The sequence below is a fragment of the Ahaetulla prasina genome, chromosome 3 (genome assembly GCF_028640845.1).
Source record: "Ahaetulla prasina isolate Xishuangbanna chromosome 3, ASM2864084v1, whole genome shotgun sequence".
NCBI classification, from domain to species: domain Eukaryota; kingdom Metazoa; phylum Chordata; class Lepidosauria; order Squamata; family Colubridae; genus Ahaetulla; species Ahaetulla prasina.
Genome location: NC_080541.1, coordinates 141,878,858 through 141,905,033, shown reverse-complemented (window position 1 = coordinate 141,905,033; position 26,176 = coordinate 141,878,858). Strand labels below are relative to the sequence as shown.

Sequence of the window (26,176 nt, the reverse complement as noted above, 5' to 3'; positions counted from 1 at the left end):
TATACCTTTTACTCAGCAAATATTTTTTTGCAGGTGTATTTTTGCACATCGTTGCTGATACCCTTGGAAGTATTGGTGTAATCATATCTGCAATATTGATGCAGAATTACGGTTTGATGATTGCTGATCCAATCTGTTCGATGCTTATAGCTCTGCTTATTGGTGTAAGGTAAGCATTGTAAAAAGTGAAGATTTAGAATCACAACTTTTAGAATGGTAACAAATATCACTTGGCTGGTTATCACCTGTTCCATCTGTAACAATTCTGTTTTAATTACTGTTGTAATGAAGCTTGGTTTAAGGAATCATCAGTATTATTTTTTTCCCCTATCAGTATTGACATTTTTGTCAAGTGCCTGAGTGACAGTTGAGTTATATGTTGCTGCATTACAGTATTGATATTCATTTTTCCCATGACAGAGAGAGGGAGGGGGAGAGAGAGAGAGAGAGGGAGGGAGGGATGCATATATGTATATTTAGGATATGTTGTATTACTAAAAGAAGCAGAATGGCCTCAATTCAGTGCATTGTAGTTCGCTTTTCATTTTCTGGCCACCATAGGAAGATAGTTATACACTGAACAAATTCTCTTTAGTGTGTGAGGTCACTTTCTAGAGAGAGCTTGTGTTTATGTAGTCTTGTGTTTAATCAACAAAGCAGATGATCTTATAGTTACAAAAATCAGATAGTCTGGCAAGGACCGCAGTAGATTTATCATGCATATCAAGCACTGCCATTCTAAAATGGGCAGAACCATCCTTGTTTTGGGAGAGATTATAATCTGGGATTTCAAGATTTACCCTAACCCTAACATTTTGTTATGAAATGTTTTGTTATGAAATAAGCTAATAGGCCATGTTATCCAATAACAAAAACATACATAATATTTATCATATTTGCTTGACTTTGACTTATTTTTATTAGCACTAACAAATATTGGTTGTCTTTGCTTTACTTTTGCTGAGCTAGCAAACCTTTTCTGTTTTGAAAAGCTAGTAATTTAAAATAGGAAATTAAAAATACTTAAATATGCAAGTTCTCCAGATGCTATAGATATGTTGTTTCATGCCATGGTAAGTGATAATGCTAAAGGTACATGAATATTTGTGAGAGAAGCTAAATCCAACTATCACTAATGTGCATCACTAATATTTAATAATAGCTTGTCAAGTATTCACTTAGTGTCATTACATCCTACGGAATTGAGAGTTTTGTCCATTGCAGTTGAATTCATGCTATAATAAACAATATTATGCTTTCAGCTAAATGTCTGTGGAGATTCTCACTCACCCAGGTCATGGTTGTCCCAAAGGTGCAGAAGCTTCTTAGATAAGAAGCGAAACGTCTTCGAAGAAAAAACCAGAAAGTCCAATTGCGTCTTGAAAAAGTCATGAACTTCAGTCATGAACTGAATGACTGAGAATCTCCATAGACATTTAGCTATACATTATGATTTGTTTAGGCAAATTTTAGGTCTGAAATTCCATGGTAGAAATTATTCTTTTCAGTATCTTAATGGAATCTGGTGGTTTTCTTTTTGGAAGGCTGATGAAACTGGTTTCCAGTAATGCCTGGATATTGCCATTTTAGAATCAAAATGATTGTCATTCATTTTCATGATTTGGAGGAATAACCCAATGGTCCTGTATAAGCAGGAAAAAGGCAATAATGAGGAGTGATTGCACACTCATTCTTGTAAAAGGGCAATCTAAGCAGATGAAAAGCAAGAGGCAGGCAGCCCCTCTCTTCCATCTCTAGCTAACATTGCTGCGCTTCTGAGCTTTTGAATAGAGAGATGTTTCAAGACTAAAAATTCTGCCTAGTTTGTGAGATGAACCCTCAGAAACCTCTCTTAAATTCAGCTTCAAGAATACATGTCCCATTTCTACGTGGTCTGATTCTGAAAAGACCCTGAGTAGAGGAATAAGTCTTGGGCTTGCACAAAGAACGTTGCATTGCATTAGCCCATCTGTTTAAGCAAAGTTTGGGTGAACTGGCTTTCAGCTTAATTACCACTATGCTTCAACTCTGCAGGCTTCCTATATTTTGATAACGGGGATTGGTTTAAACTGTTTATTATTACTGTTTAATACAGGGAACAGTGAGATCACTCTGTTTCTCCAGCAGAGCATTTCCAGGCTGAGCAATAGAGGCTCAACAGTTGTTGGATCATAAATTCTGTTTTGGTGTAAACATCAGTGCTGAACCACACAGCCTAGTGCTAGACACGTTGCATTTGCTTTTGCAAATTAGAAAGAAGGTAGATTAATGGCATAAATGAGTAAGTAGAGATTGTGATGCTGAACTGAGCATATTTGGCAATTGAACGGGGCTTCCCAACCTTTTCTATACCCCGTGTCCCTAGAACGCTTCCGATATATTCTCACACCCCTTACAAAAATAAATAATTATATGCATATAATTATGCGTATATACTATAATTTTGAAACTTCTAAACCAAGGTTTTCGCACCCCCTGGAATTTCGTCTTGCACCCCCCAGTTGGGAACCCCTGCTTTAGAATGATACTTCAGGTGAAAACAAGGGTCGTGATGATACCTTAGCAAGCACATGTAGAGAACTGGTCGAAAATTTTAAAAATAATTACATTCTCTATACACTTTGGCATCAACATTTTAAAAAATGGTTGAATTTAAAGTTTGGCATCCAAATTAAATCCAAGTTGAGAAGGATACTTCTTGAGGATACTTCTCAACTCAAAATAATACATACGACTCTTCGTTAGTTTTCTATTGCAACTTTTTATTGCAACTTTTGTTCAGAAGCTGAGTCGGTATATATAGCTGCTGCTCTGTCTATTTTATCTTACAAAGTCCTGTGTGGTAAGTTGGGTTGAGAGATTGGCCCAAAGTCATCTAGTCTTCATGGTTGTAAGGGGAGGCTTGAACCGGGTCCAACATTTTAACCACTACACTAGTTCTCTTTTTTATCTTTAGTGAAACTTCCTGATCCATGGTGATTTTACAAAGGCTTGTGATTATAACAAAAACCTTTTCAGATGCAAAAAACAAAAAACAAACTAATGAGAAGATATTTTATCTTTTGCACATCCAGGATTCACTGTTAGGAAAAGATAACAAAAGAGCCTGAATGAGCAAAATATAAAATACCTTGCCACTTCTATCTTATCATAAATCGCTACTTAACATGCTAGTTTTGGGAAAAATACTCTATATTATGAGTAAAATTAAATTGGAAGGGCATATTAGCTTCCTGGCCAACCATTTGAATGACATAATTTAGTGCAGGCTTCCATAGTCTGGATGCTCTAGTCAGCATCCCAGAGAATTCTGGAAATTGAAGTCCACACATCTGGATGAAACTTTCATTGGGAAAGCTGCTTTTGTGAGAACACGCTTAATCTACTATGATGGAGTAGAACACAGTATTTATGGCAAATCATTAGGTTTATAACTTCTGTTTGCACAGTAGAACTTTTTTTATTTTTTAATTTTTATTTACATTTATATCCCGCCCTTCTCCGAAGACTCAGGGCGGCTTACCATGTGTAAGGCAATAGTCTCATTCTATTTGTATATTTACAAAGTCAACTTATTGCCCCCACAACAATCTGGGTCCTCATTTTACCTACCTTATAAAGGATGGAAGGCTGAGTCAACCTTGGGCCTGGTGGGACTAGAACAGGGGTGTCCAAACTTGGTCCCTTTAAGACTTTTGGACTTCAACTCCCAGAGTCCCTCAGCCAGCAAAGCTGGCTGAGGAACTCTGGGAGTTGAAGTCCAAAAGTCTTAAAGGGACCAAGTTTGGACACCCCTGGACTAGAACCTGCAGTAATTGCAGGCTGCTGTGTTTTAATAACAGGCTATCTTACAGCCTGAGCCACCATGGCCCCACCACGGCCCTTGAACTCTAGAGCTTGTGTGTGTGTACAGTAAGTGTGTAAGGAAAGAAGTATATAAATAAGATCAGTTTGGATGACAGAATATCAACTGTCAGGAGAATTAGCCCAGTTGGATCCAAGACTAAATTTCATGTATGGAAGTGCCTCACCTTCACTGTCTGTGCTTTCTTATCTCATGCTTGGCTGAAGTGATAAATTATTCTTTGAATTACTTAACAACATATCGTTGAAACAACTCTTTGTGGACCATCTATGCAGAAGTGGGTTTCAGCAGGTTCTGACTAGTTCTAGAGAACCGGTGGCGGAAATTTTGAGTAGTTCGGAGAACTGGTAGTAAAAATTCTGACTGGCCCCGCCCCCATCTAATCTCTGCCTCCTGAGTCTCAGCTGATTGGGAGGAAATGGGGATTTTGCAGTATCCTTCCCCTGGATTGGGGAGGGGATGGAGATTTTACAGTATCCTTCCCCTGCAATGCCCACCAAGCCACGCCCACCAAGCCATGCCACACCCACTAAACCACGGCCACAGAACCGCTAGTAAAAATTTTTGAAACCCACCACTGCATCTATGGCAGGGGTGTCAAACTCATGGCCTGCAGGCTGGATGCGTCACGTGCTGGCCACGCCCACCCCATTTTAGCAAAGGGGGAAAAACTTGTGATACGTTACATGACAACGACATGTCATTGCGAGTTTGACACCCTTGATCTATAGCAAGAAGGGGGGATAAGTTGTTTCATAGGAGGTAGTATAATATTATTCTGGAAGAGAATGTCTTTTCTATTTTTTTACATTTATCATTTCTGAAATTCTGAAGCGTGATAGTTTCAAGGATTGATTCACCATGGTATAAACCAGAAAACTTTCTATTATCTTATTCTATAGAAGATTTCTCTTTTCTGAAAACGAAACTTGATAGGGTTGCATCCCTTGGTGTTCATCTGGCAAAATAGTATTTGCCGTTGCAATTTAAAATAAATGTATTTATTTGTGATAGCTGTGCCTGGAAAATATAAGGATTCATATTGCATTTCACTTGTTCTTTTTATTTGAAAACATGATAGAAACGTAGTAACCAGAAGCACATAAAAATACATTGATTTGGAACTCAAGTGTTAGAAAATGTTTTTATTCAATTTTCTAAAGATGTGTGCTAGTTCTTATATTGCTTTTGTAAGGCTCATATTGATATAGGAATACTTCTTAAATCTTGATTAATTGATTGAATAATAATTCTAGCCAAGCTGTCCTGCCATTTTAACAACATAAAATGGGCAATAACTCTGCCTATTGCTGTAATAGCTTCATTGCTAGTTCACTTCTTGCCTCAAAACTTGATTTGAAACTTTTTTAAAAAACCAATCTTTTAGATTAAAAATGATGTCCATCACAGAAAAGGAATGTGTAAAGAGCATGCAGTGATGGAAGTTGTAGGTAATAGGACACTTGATTCCGAATGCCAATTGCTGAAACTCGGTGTTTCACTTTAGAGTAAATCTAATTTTCCTGTCAAGACTCTCAAGTGTAATGCATTTTAGAAACATGCAGTTGTTCTTATGTTATTTATTCGGTGGTGGAATAATCCAGCTTGAAAAAAAAATATTTTGAAGTTTAACGGAAGCCTGTTTTTAATACTGTAGAGTGGTGGTTTTTCCTGTGTAATCAGGAGAGATTGTTTTCTTTAAAAAGAAATCTGTGCCATGTAAATTGCTCATCTTAAATTTCCATTTTTGGTTTGGAAGTAATGGCTCATTCTTTTCCACATTCTCCACTTTTTGATCTAAGTCTGAATTTATATTAATACATTCCAGATATATTTGCTGTGCTACATTAGTGCCTATAACGGCCGAATTAGGCTTATAACTATATGTTACGTGCCATGAAATATTGCATCTCTATTCCGTTACGTCCTTATGGGCGAAGATCTGCAGTGGAAAACTCACAGGAGTGCTATATTAATATAGTTGCTCATTGCTGCAGTTTGGGATGTGGGGGGGGGCTGCTTATGGGAATCTGTGAGAATGTACTATGGCTGCCTACTTCAGTGTCAAACCATGACTACATGAATAAACATGCAGGTACTTATCATGCAAAGATTTTGTTCAGATATCCCCCTAAGCCATCATACGTGCTTTTGATTTTAGTTTAGCACGTTGTACCAATCCTGCCATGATAAGGTCTTCCTCTTCTTGACAGAGATAGTGTTTGCTTTGTTTTGATAGGACTAGAGCGCTATTGTGAGAGATGGTGCCCACAGAGGGGGGAGCTGGTGTGATGAGTTTCAGTGAAGTGGCAGTTTCTCAGGAAGGAGGGAACACATTTCCAAAAAAAGGGAGCGAGACAAGAGGCAGAACAACCAAAAGGCAGGATGGGTGACAGAGCAAGAGAGTAAGCATAGTCATCTATAAGGGTGAGAGTAGTAAGGGTTTAGTGTGGCAAGATTCTGTCTACTGTGTGTAACCAAATAAAGAACTGAATTCTGGCTGGGTCATTCTTGGGCTTAGAGAATTGGGTTTGTCATTCTTGGGCTTAGCCTAACAACGGTGCATTAAAATTTACCCTGCATTCCATGTTTTAATTCTTCATACAGATAAACCTTAACATACAATTGTAATTGAATCTGGAATTACAGTCCTAAATTGTGGCAGTTGTTATGCGGGTTACCATGTGACCATTCCCAATTTTATGACTTTTTTGGTGGTAGTCATTGAACAAAAGAAGCAGTCATTAACCCAATCCATTTTGGCCATTGGGTGCTTTTTGCCGCAAACTGCAAGTAAACATCACAACATATAACTATGTTGTGTCAAACATTTCTTTGTCTTTATTACCTTTGTCCAGATTAAGTGGCCCATTAAGCAAAATTTAATAATTGAAAATAAGATACCTGAAATCAACATGCACATCTCTTAAATATATCCAGATAGAGCAAAATATTTATCTTGGCATTTTTACTTTGGCTTGGATCAAGAACAAATAATAACAAAGAGAAATTACAAATATCTACTGTCTCACATTTTACAGTACTTACATGACTATTAAAAAGCAATTTATAATTTTAAAATTTGACTTTAGAATGGAGAAGCTTTCAAGAATCTCTTTAACTTACTCTATTTTTTTCCCTGAAAAATCTCTCAAAACACCTCCTCCCTTGAGTGTTCAGTAGCATATCCCCACTTACACACATGCACGCACATACACACACACACACACACACACACACACACACACACACACACACACACTCTTTCCTGCCTAATAAGATGAAATTAATAGCAATAGCACTTAGACTTACATACTGCTTTGTAGTGTTTTACAGCCCTCTCTAAATGGTCTACAGAGACAGCATATTGCCCCATAAGGATGGAACATTGAGTCAACCTTGAGCCGGTGAGGATCGAACTGCTGGCAGTAGACAGAATTAGTCTGCAATACTGCACCACCATGGACCTATCCATTCAAATCTGTTAGTTTGGTTAGGGTTAGTTTGATTGAGAAAATGCTTCCAAGTCAAAATTCATGAATGGCATGCAGGAAATTTTTTTCCTTCCTGCTTTTTGATTTTGTTCATCTGTCTGATGATTTTAATCCTTGTCAGTATGATGCTCTCATACTGTTCCATTGAATAGGACTGGAATAAAGAAGGGTAGGCACAAAGAATAAGGATTAAAGATGCCATTTCATTGTCCCTCTCCGGGCTGTCTTCCCACCTACTTATTGTACTCTTCAGATATTATTCCAGTTCACATTAGATTTAATGTGCTGCAATATTTGCTTTATTAGGCTAGATAAAGTGGTTCATTTCCCCTTATTGTGCAAGTTGCTTACCTGAACAAAGCCTCTATTTTTCTTTCATTAGCATTTTAATCATAGCAATAGAAGAATTCAAGGCGTCCTAGAATTTGCTTCTCCTTTGAGTGATATTGTTTTAACTTCTATCCTGCTTTTCCGCATACATGTGCTCTAAGCAGCTCAGAGGGTAAGGATAGCTATACAGGACAGAAATATTTCTCAGATATTTATTAAAATAAAAGTATACTCTACTTTGGACTTGTGGGCATATTTTGAATTTTGAGAACATCCTATAGACCAGTAATGGCAAACCTTTTTGCCATCGCATGCCAGGAAGGGTGGGGTGGGGTGTCTGTTATGGACATGAGTGCCCACACCCATAATTCTATGCCCCCCCCCACGCATGCGCATGTGATTCCCCCCCCCGCTCCTAGCACATGATGGCCCGGTAGGCCCGTTTTTCTCTCTCACCTGGCTCCAGAGCCTCTCTATGACTCTGGGGAGGGCAAAAACGGCCTTCCCCAGCCCATCGGAGGCTCTCCAGAGGCCAGAAACAGCCCGTTTCCCAACTTCTGGTTGGACAGGAAGTGACTTTTTTGCTGTCCCCAGCCTCCAGAGACTCCTAGAGAGGCTCTGGAGGCTGGGGACAGCAAAAACTGTGACTTCCTGTCCAATCGGAAGTTGGGAAATAGGCCATTTCTGGCCTCTGGAGGGCCTGGGTGTGTGTGGGGAAGGGTGTTTTTGACCTCCCCAGACTCACAGAGAAGCTCTGGAGCCAGGTGAGAGAAAAACGGGCCTTTCCCACCATCCCCAGGCCCTCCGGAAGCAGGAAACAGCCCAGAAGGCCCGAAAATCAGCTGGCCGGTGCACGCATGCACGCCGGAGCTGAGCTCGTGTGCCCACTGATATGGCTACACGTGCCACAGGTTCGCCATCACGGCTATAGACAGACATTCTTTTATGTGGGAGCTTGCATGTGAACAAAATGGCTGCTCTGAATGGGCATTACAAAACATCTTTGAAACCCAAGGCAACTTTAGCGAGTTCACTCTTTTATCACTCCATCTACTTTCTCAGGATGCTTTCTTTTTCTGGGTAGTGGGCATACACCATCAGCATTCCATTGTAATTATTTTTGTCTTCTAAGAATGTCAGTGAAAGGCCCAGGAACACGCTGGAAATAAAGATTATGCTAAAATCTAAAACTCCCCATTCGCTTTGTGAGCTTCCTTTTTGTTTAAAATAAAAAAGAATCCAAAGCAGAATAAAATCTAGATGGACAAGGCAGATTTCTGCAGTTATTACGTTGGAGATCCAGGTAACACACAGCTTGGAACCAATTCGCTCCCAAAACGTAACAGCAGCAATACAAATAATTCCTTTAATATATGAAAATAATATTTTAAATTCAGGAAAAGTAAAATCTCCAAGTAGGGCTTGATTGTGACTTCATGGCCATGCCTAAATACCTTTCCTATATGGAAATGGGTTTACCATTGTCTTCTTATGGGATGTTTATTTGACTTCCCAATCTAACTATAATTATAGACATTTCCTGATGTCTCCCATTCAGTCCTAAACTAGAGCCAGCTTTTCATTCCTCTTCAAGATCAGCCAAGGTCAAGAATATGAGAAGTATAAACAGTTACACCACAATATCCGCAATATTATCAGTAGTTTAAATATGTAAGCCACAATAGCATCTAATACAAGTTTCCAATGCAGTCATCTATTAATAAGCAGCATAACCACCAGACTATTATTTGCAAGTGCCAAATGTACCAACCAGCAACCAGATTGCTTAAAGTTGTTATTAAAAATGTTGTAGGCAGAAATAACAAAAGAGTTTTTGTTAAGTATTGCAGATAGGCTATTTATGCGTTTTCTAAACAAAAAAAAAATTTTTTTTTTTACATCGGGATAGGTCCTTTTATAGGACCTATCAAGCCTTGCGGCACCCATGATCTAAATGACTTCAAAAGGCTTATGAGATCATCTAGATCAGTGATGGTGAACCTTTTCGGCACTGAGTGCAGAAACGTTGCGCGTGCATGCACGCACGCTTCTCAGGGCCACGTTTCAGAAAAGCCAAACTCCCGGGTTCTAGCGCACATGCGTATCCAACAATCAGCTGGTTTTCGGCACTGCCACGCATGCACGAAGGGATCACGCTCTGGAAAAGCTGAAGTTCTGGGTTCTGGCGTGCATGCGCACCTGACAATCAGCTGGCCTGCGCACATGCGCAAACCTGTTTTCGGCACTGCCGCACACACGAAGGACAGCTGATCATCGCGTGCACATGCGCCTTAGAAACCTGGAAGACAAACAGGCAAGGCCGCATGTACCAGGCAACATGGCTTCGCAAGCCACTTTGGGCATGCGTGCCATAGGTTCACCCTCACGGATCAGATGAAGAATTGATTTTGCAGGTGTTTCTAAAGGAGGAATAATTGCTCTGATTCATTTTTTCCACATGTTTCAGCTGAACTTCATTTTAAATTTTCTTGTATGGCTCTGCTTTTAAAATCTCCCTGAAATGTTATTAAAACTAAGAATAAAATAGTTTATTGCATAGGGTAAATCTACCCTCTTTTGGATCCCACTAAACCTCCCATTACCAGCAGGCTGTAGGGAAATTATTTTCTTTTGATGTCCACGCCATGGTAGCCATACATTGATTAGGCTACTTGGATTAAAGTCCTTCTCTCCTCTATTTTGATAGTTGTGGAAAACCACTTGGTTGGCTGGCAATCAATAATCTCTTAGCCTTATGGAGTTCTTACGGCTTTATTTGGTGTTAAATATTCATTTATACATCACCTTTCCCACAGAGAAAGTATAGTGTTGATGTTGAATGATTAATTTCCATTATGGGCAGACTTGTGATAGGAAATTGTTATGTTTGCAGCAGAATGTCTAGGAATAATTTTCTCGTTCTGTGCATTTACCAGTCTTTTGAAAAAAAGTATTATGAGGTATAGAGAGAGTAAACTTTGAAAATTTGAAGATACAACTTTTCTGCCTAAGAGCTATGTTTTTAATTCACTTTCTTTCTACTGAATATCATTTAAGTCTTATTTTGCCTATATACTTCTGATTGGCCTAAAGTGGAATTAAAGCTATGGTAGTAATGAAGTGTTTTAATCTAGACAGGAAACTGCATAAACTTTTCATCCATTTTATGGTATTATCAGAAAATTCCAAACCAGCTTTCTGAAGATTCTTGATAATATTCCAATCTAAGATTATTGGGGAGTCACAGCATTTGATCATAATCATTATAGTACCAAAATGACAAAATGTATATCATGATGTCACAACATGCTCTTTTTGTATTTGCAGTGTGATATCAGACACACAGACACATGTAGTGAAGTTAGCATAACAACATCTTAATGTGTGTTTTGTTGTGCATCCACACTCCTCAGATACCTGTGGTGAGATCAGTATTCCTGATATTAAGAGTCATAAAATTCTCAATATTCTGAGCAGTGCAGCTGTGTATAATCTATGATTCTAAGCCCTTTATCATGGGAATTGTGTGTTTCCTCTGATACCTCAATATGCTCATTTTACAGTTGCCGAATGGAGCCTCTAAATTGTTTCCAAATGCTCCCTGCTTGAGCTCTGCTAAAATCCCTGGGTTCCCTTATTTCAAGAAATGCAGAGATGGCTGTTTTAGACAAGTCATTTAATTATGGCTGAACATGTACCTACTAATTTAGTTCTGTGATCTTTCTTCTTGTGTTCTCCCCTACTTGAGCCCCTTTTCTTATTATTTTGGATTATAAATTAAACATTTTCTAAACCAGAAACAAAAACAAGCATCCTTTTAAAAAATGTATATATTCTCTATTTTGATAGTTGTTTTAGCTAACTGACCCTAAAGAGCCATTATATATTTCTTCCTATCAGTATTGCCATTTTTGTCAAGCACCTGAGTCAAAATTGAATTGTATGTTGGTGCATAGTAGTCTTGATCTTCTTTTTCCCCCGTGAGAGATTACCCTAGTTAGTAAATGGCTTTTTTGGGGGGAGGGAAAGAGGGAGAGGGAGATATATGACTATTTAGGATCACTCCACAATGGTTACATTTGGACAATTCAGTTTCAGCATAATGTTTTGAATACAGGTAGTCCTCAAATGATAACTACAATTGGAAATAGAATTTGTGTTGATACCCTGTTTCTCCGAAACTAAGACCTACCCAGATAATAAGCCCAATCAGGCTTTTGAGCGCAAGCGCTAAAGTAACCCCCCCTTGAAAATAAGCCTTCCCCAAAAATCTCCCCACCCCCGAAAATATTAAAAGGCATGTGCAGCTGGTCCCCGCAATTTCCTCTGGTTAGGGTTAGGGAGACAGAGCTGGGAATCAGGTAAGACGGCAAGAGGAGCCCCATCTTGCTCCACGCGCCCCAAAATAATAAGAGCGCCCTGAAAATAAGGCCAAGCGCTTATTTTGGGGTTCAAAATAATATAAGACAGGGTCTTATTTTTGGGGAAACATAGTAAATGATGCAGACGTAAAATAAGATGTTGTGACCACGTTGCTTAGTGATTGCAATCCCAACACTTCTGGCTGTTTTCATTAACCAAGAATATTTCTTCATTAGAATGAATTTAATTCATCTATCTATCTATCTGTCTGTCTGTCTGTCTATCTATCATCTGTATTTAAAATAACTTTAAATAATATTTCTAGTGTTGTTCCACTCCTGAGAGAATCCATTGGAATTTTGATGCAGCGAACGCCACCTTCTCTAGAAAGTGCTTTGCCTCAGTGCTATCAACGGGTGAGTTATAGTATTTTGGTTGGTTTGAAACATACACCTCAAATAGAGCAGCAGCAGATGTTTAACATCTGGAGAACACCTGTCCTCCAGGAATGCCAATTCAATTCCCTTATTAAATGAATAAAAATAAAAATTAAATTATTAAATGAACAAAACCCTAAAACTAATAGTGCTTAGCTGATGAAACATATTTTTAAATTTGGGCAATTTTTATTCTATACAAATTGAAAACTCATTCTCATAACTGTAGAAACAATGAACAAACAACATTAATGACCAGACTAACTTTCAATTATGAATACCAATACAGTCTTCTCCAGCATGATACTTGTAGATAGATGCCTTTTGGACCTTGGCAGGTGTTCTAAAACATCTGAAGGCAAATTATTTTTAAAAGGTTATTATCAATTAAGATCATGTTAAGTTAATAACCCTGTTTCTCATATAATTTTTAAGCCTTAATGCAGTGTGCTTATTTTGGGGTTAATGTGAAGATGAACATAATTTTTGTTTAGGATTTTGTGCAAAGCAGGTTTTAAGATTGCTTTAACAACTTAGTATTTTTTGAAAAAATAGTTTAGTACAAAGTACCACAATGTTCTTAATAGCATGAAGGAAATATTTTTCAGGAAAAGAAACCCTCTCTTCAAAACGAGATTGAAACTGATTTATTATATTTGGTCTTAAAAGAAAAAATATTAATTGGACATCTTTTGAGAGAATTCATTTTCTTTATTATGCAACAAAGTACATAGAATCATTCAGGGCTGGGATTAATTGTTTCTTATAAATCACTTTGTTAACGATCATTTAAAAGAAGGAAAAACTAAAATACTAAATTCTGTATTTTAGGTTCAACAATTACAAGGAGTTTACAATTTGCACGATCCTCATTTCTGGACTCTTTGTACTGATGTTTACATAGGGACTTTGAAACTGTTTGTAGCTCCAGATGCTGATGCAAAGTGGATATTAAGCCAAACTCACAACATTTTTACTCAGGTAAAATTTGCATTTGTATACCTAAATTATAAGTTATAATCCTGCTTTTAGCCACTGAAGAAAATTTCATTAAGGTATTTTTAACCAAGTTGGGTTATAAAGTTCAGGACTTGCAAGAAGCCTTATTTCTGATTTTAAATTCTAAATAATCTAAATTCTATATAAAATTCTATTTACACTTATTGGTAGCTATATGTTCTTCAGCTTTACAATATCTGTCACTTTTCTGTTGATTTTTGGTCTATGGATCGCTTCAAAGGGAGTAAATTTGCCTCATTTGTTTTGCTAAAAATTATAAAACATTTTAAACATTAAGAATGATCACATTGTCTAGCATTTTTAAATGTTTAAAAGCGGCAAGTAATAAATCTGAGAGGTTTCTGAACTTTAAAATAGTCAGTCCAGTTACATTTATTCTGTCATTGTATATGTATTTTTGAAAAAAAATCTTTGTGGATCCTAAAAATCTCACATATTGGCTAGTTCTCATTTTCATTACATTAAGTTTTTTTTTTATTATTATTATTTTATTTGCATTTATATCCCGCCCTTCTCCGAAGACTCAGGGCGGCTTACACTATGTTAGCAATAGTCTTCATCCATTTGTATATTATATACAAAGTTCAACTTATTGCCCCCAACAATCTGGGTCCTCATTTTACCTACCTTATAAAGGATGGAAGGCTGAGTCAACCTTGGGCCTGGTGGGACTTGAACCTGCAGTAATTGCAGGCAGCTGTGTTAATAACAGACTGTCTTACCAGCCTGAGCCACCAGAGGCCCTGGTGTTGTTGTACACCACAAAATTAAAATCCACAAGTCATAAAGTTGCCAAGGTTGCCAGGAATGGTTTTCAAACATTCTTATGAAAATATTTTCAACCAGAAAAATCATTTGTTTTTACGATCATAAAGCCCAAGAAATTATGAAATTAAGAGCTTGCTATGTTGCCATTTTATTAATTAGAACTTTAATTAGAATTAATTAGAATTTTATTAATTAGAACTGTTCATGCATAGTAGTGGTCATGTTTATTGAATTTATATCTGCTTTTCTTTTGGAAACAGGAGGTGGCAAACAAGGGAACATCCCTCGTTTTATCCCTGCAGTAGTCGCTATATTTGGTGGGTTGGAATGCGAAAGTAACTCACCCACTGTCATGCTTGACCTCTGTGGCAAATTGAAGCTGGGTTTCTTTGATCCCAGTGCCACATCTCAACCATTGGTCTATACTGGTTGTTTTCCTAAATGGAGCAGACCTCCAATGAGGTTTGCAAGACACTTTCATGACAGATCATAGTGAGTGACTTTATAGCAGGGGTGTCCAATCTTGGCAACTTTTATGACTTGTGGATTGGAATTCTCAAAAATTCCCAGCCAACCATGCTGGGATTTGAAGTCCACAGTCATCATGTTGCCAAAAGTTGGATATCCCTGCATTTGAAACGAGATTCCCTTGTTCTCATTTCTGACTTATATACGTGTCTTTTCTTCCTTGCTTTTGCAGGCTGGAGTGAGGCAACTGTATGTACAGATTGACTTTGCCACTATGTAGCGAACCTCTTCGTCTCTTCCTCGGACCAAAGCTTTCTAGTACTGTCATTTTAAGACTTTGTTCTTCCTTTGGAAATTGAAACTCCTGGTCTCCGTTTCCCAGCCAAGTCTCTTGCCGTCCGATTCGCAGAAGAGAAAATGAAAGGGGGATTGACTTGAATTAATCTGGGAATGACTTTCAGGAGCCCCAAAACTTTGTGGATTCTTTGGCAAGTTTGTTCCTACCTACAGCAGATTTACCGATACATATGTGAGGTTGCAATCGTTGACTGTGTTTTCTGTAAAGCTGCTGCTGTGGCCGAGATTTCTCGTTCCCACAGAACCGGTATTATTGCAGGGAGGGAGAAATTAAATGGAAATTACTTTGGGGTGTAATGTCACAGGGGTTGACATTCTACAGCATAACTGTTTATAAGACTGTTTGTACTTTGCAAACTTAATGAACCAAACCATATTGGGTTTTCAGAGTGCCTTTTTATCAAAGTATCTGTCAGCACAGATAGGAAACATTGGGGATTTTTTTATTAATTTTTATGGCTGTGACTTGTACCAGTAAAGTTTTTGCTTGCAATTGGTGTGCTGTAAACGTGTAATTGAATACAGAGATGATGGATTCCCTGTTAATGTCACATTTTAAAGTTTCTGAAGGCCACTCTTCAGTTTTCAAATACAATGGTAAACTGAATACATAAAACGCACTTGCAGGATGTTTCATTACCATGAAGTAAAATCTTGGCTGCTAGTTCTGTAGCACCCTGACAGTAATTGGGCCGTTACTACATGTATCTAGTGTGCAAAAAGATGTCTTGCAAGAATATGATGTTTTCTCCCGATCAGATGTCTTTTAATTGTTGTTTTTCATACATGGTCAAGTCTTGCAGTAAATAGTTTTTTTTTAAATTTAAATTTTATGAAACGCTCAAAAGGAGGGATGCTTTTATGGATTTGCCTCTTCCTGCATTACCATTTCCTTTCTGAGCCCTTTATGTTGGATACATTTATTTTGATTGGAAGGTGTTGTTTTTTTTACTAGCCAACAGACAATATTTTATTTTATTTTGTACTCTGTGTGTTTACTTAACCAATTATTTGATCCTCTTATGAATGTGAATCCAGGATATACTTCTGGCAATCTCACCATTGTCTGCATTGTCAGGTTTAAACATTCAGATTTTAACTGAATGTAATGTGTTTTCCTAAATCAAACTCCATATGCAAAGTTTGATTTTTTTTCCTTATCAAGATTCGTGTAGGACCTATAAATCTTACAACAGCATTTTCTGGCACTTAATTAGTTAGTGAATAGCTCTGCCAATATTCATTCTGTGCTGGTATTCTCCATCATAATTAAAAGTTATTTTAAAACTTCACAGGAACATTCTGGGTAATATGTCTTCTGTCTCTATCCCACCGTGTAATGTTTAAAGGTTATATTTGGATACAGCGCCACATATTTCTAATGTTGGAACTGAAGTTGGTCAGCTATTCTCCATTTTAAGTTAATATGGAAAACCCCAATTCACTGTTTGTCAGATCAATAGAAATCCCTAGGCCTTTTTAAAATACAATTGGAACAAAAGCGTGAGATGCAAGCAAGTTGGCCTAGAAAAAAAAAGGTTAGCATTTACTCATAGTCAGAAATTGTTTTCTTAACCCAAACAATTGTTTTTTATAGCTTGCATGAAATTGTGTTAGGCATCAGAAATGCATAAAATGAACCTGAATTTTATATTGGGGAAAAACTGTAATGTGGATTTTCTGTTTTTATGGGAATAACTTTTTATTATTTTTTTAATCCAATGGTGATTAGATAATCTATTACTGGTTGTTTAATTTCTAACCCTCTTTGTTTTTGCTTATTCTTAGAAATGTATTTTTATGCAACCTGTAATTTAAATCCTAATATAAGTTTTGATTCATTATTTTTGCACAGTAACGTATTTCGGCCCCCTTCCTTTCCATAAGACAAAATGAAAACTGTTTTGTGTATTACTATTTTCTTATTCCCGTCATACATAAAAGACAATAGGAACAGATTCCCCAAGATGGGAGGGGAAAAAGTTTGTGCTGTTTTCACTTGGTGAAGCAATATTATTTTCCCCCATGGACATAATTATTTAGCTCTGTGTAGACTAATGTGAAGTCCCCTTGCCTCTGAATCTTTCAGCAAAAGGGCTTGCTGAAATAGATTGTTAACTTGTTTTAAATACTTTATTTGTAATCACTTCTTCAAATAAGAAAATCAACTTGTTCCACTGATTGGTGTATCTGTCTGAATTTTGCTGATGCTTTGACAGGACTGTTCCAGTGGCTTTTGTTGGTACCTTCTAAATCTTGGGTGTGCCTTAAATAAGAGGCTCTGGAAGCTGCTTAACCTTTTTAGTGGGGTTAATATGCTCTTTGATTTGTTTCTGCAGGATGTAAGTCCTCTTTATTGTTGCTGACTTCTCTCAGCCAAATGTCAAACAGCAAAGCATGTAAAATTATACTTTTGCCAAATATGTGGCACTGAAATGTGCTTTTATCTCACTTTTGGCAAAATAACTTACATCGAACGCGTTGCCTTTGAACCACAGTAGAGGGCTCACTCCCTAAAGAAATGTGCATTTTGTAATCCCAAAACGAAGTGTTTAATTTAGGAGATTTGTAGAACAAGTTCATTGTCCACCAAGCTCGAGAGAGATAATATGAAGGAAAAAGTTTTTTTATACTTTTAAAGTTCAAAGTATTAGGGTTAATCTTAGGATCTGTTTAATTGTTGAGGGAAGATGGGCTGCCCAACATAGCTGAGAGCTTAGGACGTTATTTTCTACAGACGGAACCAACAACTTGAACAGTCTTCCCCCCCCCCCAGTCCTTTTTCCATTTCTAAAAATGAACACTTGCAATTTTATTCAGATATTCAGAGTCTTGGCTAGTAAACAAAGTACTGGTCTAACTGTAATTTTTTAGAAGAGATGCTAACTGCACTTTATCAAATAAATATTGTTGGCAGATGAAGAAACCAAGACTGGCAGTGGAAATATCAATGGCTGGTTATTGCAATTTGAGGGGTGGGGGGCACTAAAATCAGTGAAATTAAGTTTTCCAGAGAACTGTAGTATATTTTTTTTGCAAACATGGTTTGATTTAGATGAAACCCAGGGTTCTTACATGCTTTGAATGTAATGAAAATTATCCTTTGTAACAGGCCTGTCAAACTGGGGCCTGCAGGCCAGATGTGTCATGTGTAGGCCACGCCCACCCTGGCTCCGCAAAGGCAAAAAAACCCCCACATATGTCACGTGATGCAATCGAGTTTTGACACCTGTGCTTTATAATTAGTTTTGTTCAAAATTTCTTAAATCACGATTCTGCTTTTGTTTTGCCATAGAAAGTACTTCAATATGAATTTTTCTCAGAGTCCTACTCCCAGCTCCCATTATAACTCCCGCTGCTTCGTACTTTGACTTGAACTTTTTCCAATTTTGTTTTTAACTTAAAAGTTGTGCCCCACTAATAAGTAATTTTACTTTGGAGCTTTAACAGAGATGGATTTTTCTGTTTGTATTCTTCCATTGTCTTGGAGAGGGGAAAAGTTTCACTATAATGAAATACTAAAAGCATTGTTTGCGTATTTCATTTACTGAGGCCTGGTTGCTATGATATCAATTCCCAAAACTTGCCACTCAAAGTCACCTTGAACCACAAGATGGGCAGCAAATATATTTGATAAATAAAAAAATTATGCAGGGGTCAGCATTCTGTTCTGGCAACGTGAAACACTATGCAACCTGTAGCTTCTAATAGACCAAATTCTGACTTTAGGACAGGGGTCTTCAACCTTGGTCCCTTTAAGACTTGTGGACTTCAACTCCCAGAGTTCCTCAGCCAGCTTTGCTGACTGATGGACTCTAGGAGTTGAAGTCCACAAGTCTTAAAGAGACCAAGGTTGGAGACCCCTGCTTTAGGACACTGATCTAATAAGATTCTAGCTGCCTATTTTTAACTTTTGAGATCAGTACCCATTATTTAGTGGTGGTGTGTCTTGTTGCCAAGCCCCGATTTAAATTATAGATTATAGATTGCATTTATGGCCTAGCCATATATTTTCCTGTATGAGAAAATGGCGAAACTCTTATTTCCTGAAAATGTCTTTTATTTAATTTCTAAAGGCCTGGTGTCTTGTACAATTTAAGGAATTTATTTACCGATAAGTTCAAAGTAGTGGCTGAAGATAATATACTGAAAATAACTTGAAAATACTATAGTGGCCAGTGCAATATTGAACATTTTATTGGTTTATTTTTTCCTACTTTAAATACAGTCTTTATTGAAACAGCAAAAATGTTTGACATGATATTTGGGATCAATTTTTCCTATCAATAAAACTTTTTTTAAAGGTCATATATTGTTTATGTAGTTCTTGGGGTGAAATACATTCTTTTAAACCATTCTTAAGTTCTCGTCTAATTGGCAAAAAGACGGAGATGTCATAGACCCTAGTAAGCTGTACATTGTGGTTTATGCATAATAGCAGCTAGTCACACATTAGTAAAACACAATATGTGAATCAAAAGATGCAGAGATAATGTGAGGTTGGTTTGGTTAGATTTATCTCCCATTCTCTGCATAAACTCAAGGCAGTGTTGAGGTACTTCTTCAGGGAAATGGCACAGAAAAGATGACATTCCTTAATCTTCTTAGAAAATCTTTTGGAACCTCCAAATCTCCAGAAAAAGTATGGAGCAGGTGGACTCAATAAAAACAGTACCCTGAACCAACTCCAAGGTCAATTTCCTACATCAGATATATTTGAAAGTGGATACCTTCTGCTTGCTACACAGGCACAGTCTAGAGATCTTTTTGAATCTATTTCATTTGGAAGGGCATAGCTCTTCATTTTTGGAAGGACATGCTGTAAAAAGAGAGAAAAAACCCTTGAGGGGAAAAAGAAATAAAGGATGTATGAGAATTATGAACCATTGGCTGCATATACTGATGGGTTCCATTTTTGAAATTGCATGGTGGCCTGTATGCCTTCTCTCTGCTGTACACCATTGAATTTTTTGGCGAAGCTGTGCAGGGAACTAGTAAGGCAATTCTAAAGCAGCTTCTGTAAAGGTTACTTTTCTCTGTGAGGAATTATTTGCATGGACAGTCCAAAAATCTCTCATCTTGCACTGAACTGACATACAACCAGTGCCCGATCTGCTTTTCTATCACCTCTTACATGGTTTCATTGTTGTGTGCCAATTGTATGTGCATCTCCTGAGCTGAGAGAGCCTTCTCATGATTACTCATAGTTTAGATACCTTTTATTTGGATTTCTATCATGTGGTCCATGCAAGATTGCATTTGAAAAGCACATTTGGTCCAGCATGGAGTTGTACAAGTAGGTATTTGTTTAGCAGACTGATAGCGCTGCCCATCTCACTCATGTGATATCTCTGCTCTGTGAGCAAGTGCAATATCACCTCTAAAGCCCTACCTGGTTCAAGGCTTGATTATTTGTAGGACTAACTTGCACCAATTTCTTCTGCCCATCCTGTAAGATCAAACAGGGTGGGCGTGCTTTGGTGCTTGGGGGGATGGTTTCACTGTCATGACTCCTGCCCACTAGAATACTGTTCCTCCATAAACCCATTTGGCCCCATCCCTATTCTGGTACAGAAAATACTGAACTATTTCATTGATCAGGACTTGGGTTGAGGTGCCTTGTCCTGTCAATGAATGAGGGCTGAAACTGGGTTTTTGAACTTCAGCTCAGCAAAGGTTTTTGAACTTCAGCTCAGCAAAGGTTGGTTCAATTCAAGCTTTATCTACTGCTACTGTTACCATTGTCATTATCTGCAGTTGGAAATGGTGTAGTTCAGGCATACATTTACTCCCTTGGGATATCTCCCATCAAGATAGGAACAGATTTCTTACAAATTTTTTTTTTTTTGGTCTTTGAAGTCTAACATTGCAAACAATGAGCAATTCTAGCCAAGTGCTAAATTTCATGTTTTGAATGTTCTTTTTTTTTGCCATACTGAGTGTTCTCCCATCACCAGCTGTACAGGTGGAATCAAAATACTCTCAATTTTTATTTCACTTCTGCCAAGTAACAAAACTTTTACAAGTTGTACGCATTGAGCCTGAGCCATAAGGAATCACAATTGGGCTTGCTAGCTGTCTTCTTCAGCAGGATATGAGCTACTTCTCTGTAGAGTAGTCTACAAGTAGTAAGTAGACTCTAGGAGTCTAGAGTAGTAGTGTAGAGTAGTCAAGAAGGAATTTACCATCTTCTGTTCCAAGTAAGGCATAAAGAGTTTCCAATTCAGTGTTGTTCAGAGATGGATTTATCTACTGCAAATAATTTAAGCATGTCTACTTCCAAGGGATGCAATATTCCGGTTATGATCATAGAGTGCAGAGGATCGCCAAGGGCCACTGTAGTCATATCCTGTAGAGTACCTGATGCAATCTTCTGATCCAGTGCACCGACTCTTGCTAAGCCTACACAGACAGTGTTCTCAGTTACTTCTGCAAAAACAAAGAACAACAATTTAGGAAAATCTGCTTTAAAATTTTGACTTCTGCAGCAAATCTAAGAGAAAGCAGTTCTCCCTCTTTTCCTTCCAAGTTACATCATTTTACACTGACACCAGGAAATCTTCTGAAGATTTCAGAATGTACAATCACTTCCCTGAAAATTGGAGCAATGCCTGTAACACTGCCTCGTAATAGGATGTGGCAAAATGTGTAAAGATCAGGCACAGGAAATATGGTGATCTAGCAGGAATCTGAACTTCAGGTATAATAATTTAGGTAGGCTTTCAGCCAAGCAGTTATTTAAGTAAATATAGCCCACCAGAACTAGATCAGTGATGGCTAACCTTTTCTGGGCTGAGTGCCGAAAGTGCATGCATACACCCAAACCCCCAAAATGTAATGCCTGCGCAGCCCCCATGCATGCGCATGAGGCCCCCCACACCCCGTCCCCAAGTGCATGTGGACGCATCCCTCCACACGTCCCCCACTCATGCACATGCAGTCCCCCGCATGCCCTCTGCCCCCCCATGCATGCACGGCAGAAACCTGAAGACCAGCTGGTTGGGGGGAGGTGTGCACACATGCACAGCGGAGTTGAACTGGGGCAACAGTTCACGTGCCATCAGAGAGGACGCTATGTGCCACCTCTGGCACGCTTCCCATAGGTTTGCTATCATGGGCCTAGATCCTATATCTGATAACTTGAGGAATTTTCAAAAAAAAAATTTTTGTTGAAAAAACAAGGAAGCATTTATGAAATATCAGTGGACAGGGTTTCATATCTCCGAAAAAGCTCCTGTAATCAGAGAATATGAAGGAGAGTTTGCCGAGAGTCATTTTTATACTCTCCTACTCCCATATTTTTCTTGCAGTTTTGATAGGGGAGGGTTGTCTTCACTAACCATAACTTGCATAAGTAAATTGTATTATGTTTTGCTTTATGTTATTTGAATCCAAGATGATGAATTAAATTGTGATTAAAGTTCTCCTTAACCATAATTCACATTTTATGTTCCTTTGCTTCATAGGAATGAACGATGTTTCCCGGTTTGCTTTTGATAAATAGTGTATCACTCTCTGAGCTACCATTTTGCCTTTATATGGAAAGCAAGTATTCATTTTGTTTGCTATAAATTACTGGGATCAAACTCTGAAGAACTAGAAGCTTTACCACAGGAGTGTTCAACTGTGGCAACTTTTAAGATTTGTGGACTTCAACTCCCATAAGTCCAGCATGGCTGGCTGGGGAATTCTGGGAATTGAAGTCCACAGGTCTTAAAGTGGCCAAGGTTGGACAGCCCTACTTTACAGTGTTATTTTAAACCTTAAAGCAAGGATGAGAAAACTTCAGTCAGTCAAATATTGCTGAATTTCAATTCCTGTCATGCCCACTGACCATGACTGGATCATGACCAGAATGACGGAAGTCATAGTGCATCCTTGGTTTCTCCATCCCTGATCTACAATTTTACAATTAAAATGCTTGAGGATCAAATCGAGATCAATTTACTTAACTTCTGAGGTTTTTTTTTCTCTAAAACAGAGAAATGTTTTACTAACAAGAGAACTACTTTTGGTTATATGTTTTCCCACCAAAGTCTGTATTTCTTTGTGCAATGTCAAATGGTTAGTTGAATACAAGAGGGCAAGGTATTTGATACGTATTTTTCTTTGTGCTGATCAAGGACTGTAATATTCAATTTGTTTTAAATATTAAAAGTGCTTTTCCGCTCTGCATTTGGAACCACATTTTCTGACAAGTAGAATCTCAAACACTAAATGAAGGAAATGCACAATTTCTTATGAGTATGAGAAATGATTAAAGCCAATGTGATTCATTCTTGAAATATATCCATCTGGAATGTTTTGTTTTTTTTAAAAAAACCTGGGTCATTGAACTTGTGGCTGGTTTGTGTATAAGCCAACATTCTGCGGCCTTTAAATATGTGCTTCCAGGCCAGTGATGTAGACGACATGATGATGAACCAATTGTAAAATGTTGGTTTCCATGCAAATGGTATCTTGCCAAGTTAAGGATGGCCCATCTCCATATTACCGTAAGAGTTCTTGAATCTGGAGAAGATTTCAAACAGTATATCTTTCTAATAGAAAGGACAGACAGATTATACCTGGCTCTTGACCCTGTAGCCGCCGATTCTGGACAACGGCAAGAAGTTGCTTGGCTGCTTGATTCACGCTCATGTAGCGTGGTGGCTCAAAGATTTTTTTCCCCCTGACACGAGAAAATGGACAATGTCAAAACAAGGACCTCATACATCCTAGTCATGTTAGATTCATGAGCCCAACAAACTGACCTTTGTACTAGTTGGTTTGCATTCTGCCTTTTGTTCAACAATTGTTTGTTAAACACAAGAAAGGCTTAGGCTGGGTTTGGTCACCACACTAACAGCTGAAAAGCAGTAAACAGTACGTTCAGCAGATGGAAACATATTGGTGCGCTCTTCTCTTGACTTCACTGACCTAGCTTTAGATGTGCATTAAAAGCTGCATCCAACATTTATGTCATTGGGAAAGAGGAATCATTCTTAACCAGTCCTGTGGCTGTTTTGAAGCTTTTAACCAAGGAATTACAGCCTGCATGATTCAGATGAATGTATTCTCCACTTCTAAAAGAGGTGCCATATGTTTACTCTTCCAGTACAATCCCAGCCATGGCTATTCCTCAACCCCCTCAAAAGTGGCGTTATACTTCCCCCTGCATCAGGGACCCGTGCTATTCATGCCAAATTGAAAGGGAAGCCTGTATTTTTCTACCATATACTCTCGAGTTGCATAATTATAGTCCCTCAAATCCAGTGTTTAAGAGTTGTTTTCAGCAAAGTTTGCCAACCCTGGACTTGGCCAAGCAAAGTTATGAAGAAGTTCCAAAATAAATTTTCCCCCGAGATCGTCAGTCCATATGAATATGAAGCTAAACCAAAGTAAGGATGTGTCCAGAAACCATCAACTGTTCCATTAGATGAGCTGGCAAAGAGATTAAGGATGCAGACTGATCCACCCAGATTAGAAATACTGAACAACTGGGTGGGAAAATATTATACCACAGATAAAATGACTTGGATCAGAGCTAATATCGCTCTGTTTGCTTTTTTTAAAGTGAGAGACAACTAATACATGCTAAAGACAATAAGAATTAAATTTGCTTATGAAGCATCCAGTTTATCTTTGGCAGAAAAAGATGACTAAAAGTAAGGTTTGGCCAATGACATTTTATTGCCTGAAGCAGAGTGCAAGGGATACCTCCAATTCCGGTTAGTACAAGATTTTAAAAGTATTTAAAACTACAAGAAGAAAGGTCTGGACTAGTTATGTGGAGGAACACCCTGACTGCGATGAGCAATTTTTCACTAGAGGTCTTTAAAAAGAGACTAAACAGTCATCTGTCAGAAGTGATTTAGCGTATCTTGCACAGTGCCAAGAGTTGGACTCAATATTTTTTAAGACCCTGTCCAACTTAATGTTATGAAAGCCAACAGTGCTGTCTCTAGGACACCAATTCCTGGTGGTGCTTCCTGAGGTAGATGGTGTTTCATCCTACAATGTGGTCACACTGCTGTGAAGAAGACTAAATTGGCTACTGTTGAAAACTGTGGCAAGCCTCCTGGGATATGGATGCAACCAGAAGTCAGGCCTCTACATTTCAGAGAAGCTGAGAATGGATTGCAGCATTGTTTCAGATTGTGCAAAGGCTTTCAACTGCCTTCAGCCGATGAGAAAAAAATATTCGCAAACCAATTTTGGGATCTTTGAAAAAGGTCTGGGTGCATGTTTTTTCCAGATTCCCTACAAATATTTAAACCTAATATTTGTAGAAATACACTTGAGAAGATTACAGTGGACTTTAGTTATGATTTAACTTTGCTATTGATCTGTCCATAACCCAGAGTATGGATCTTGTAATATTTAATCCTATAGGCTCCTATAATAGTTATTCTACTTTCAAGTGCTAACCTATCTACACACTCCTCACTGCCACATGCTGATAATCAATATATAGCAACACAACTTACCTCATGAGATTCTCCACTGACTGCTCTTTCACTTTAATGTCTGCAGAAAAACATAAATGTCATACACTGGAAGTTCATTTTTATAAAAACTATTAAGACTCAAGATTTTATTTTTTCCCTTGCATAGGTTACAGAAATATGTTCATAAACTGTCTTCTCTAACCCATTTCTTCATGCACAATTTTACAATCTCTGTTCCAAAAAATGTTTTTTTTAAAAAAATAGGACTAATTTCAGCTAGCCGGTGCCATTATATTCATTACTCTATTGTATTGTCCAATACATGGTTACCATTTTGTTACTGTATAGCATATTCATTGTCTTTGGGCTGCTTTAGAATGTACTGTATGTATGTGAGGCAGAAAGGAATTTATTTTATATTCCACATTTATTATTTTTATAAATAACTCAAGACAGCAAACATACTGATACTTTCCACTTGCTATTTCTCCCACAACAAAAACTTTGTGAGCTGAGAGTGAATGAGTGGCCCAAAGTCACCCAGCTAGCTTTCATGCCTAAGGCAGGACTAGAACTTACAGTCCCTTGGTTTCTAGATCAGCACATTAATCACTAGACCAAATTGGCTCTTAATTAATGTCCCCT

General features: G+C 37.9%; 2 protein-coding genes across 4 annotated transcripts in view; one reads left to right on the top strand and one right to left on the bottom strand.

Annotated features, from left to right (window-relative positions):
- SLC30A7 (solute carrier family 30 member 7) overlaps positions 1–19,409 on the top strand; it is a 35,505-nt gene extending 16,096 nt beyond the window's left edge. Inside the window, exons 8-11 of the mRNA XM_058178739.1 lie at positions 34–169; positions 12,377–12,467; positions 13,320–13,469; positions 14,977–19,409. Coding sequence (XP_058034722.1) covers positions 34–169; positions 12,377–12,467; positions 13,320–13,469; positions 14,977–15,024 — 425 coding nt within the window. The 3' untranslated portion in view covers positions 15,025–19,409. The remainder of the gene's footprint in view (positions 1–33; positions 170–12,376; positions 12,468–13,319; positions 13,470–14,976) is intronic.
- Positions 19,276–26,176, bottom strand: part of DPH5 (diphthamide biosynthesis 5) — a 50,722-nt gene continuing 43,821 nt past the window's right edge. For all 3 annotated transcript variants that reach the window (XM_058178742.1, XM_058178740.1, XM_058178741.1), the window contains exons 6-8: positions 25,571–25,610; positions 23,669–23,772; positions 19,276–21,530 (exon numbers count right to left, since the gene is read on the bottom strand). In XM_058178742.1, coding sequence (XP_058034725.1) covers positions 21,325–21,530; positions 23,669–23,772; positions 25,571–25,610 — 350 coding nt within the window. In that variant the 3' untranslated portion in view covers positions 19,276–21,324. The remainder of the gene's footprint in view (positions 21,531–23,668; positions 23,773–25,570; positions 25,611–26,176) is intronic.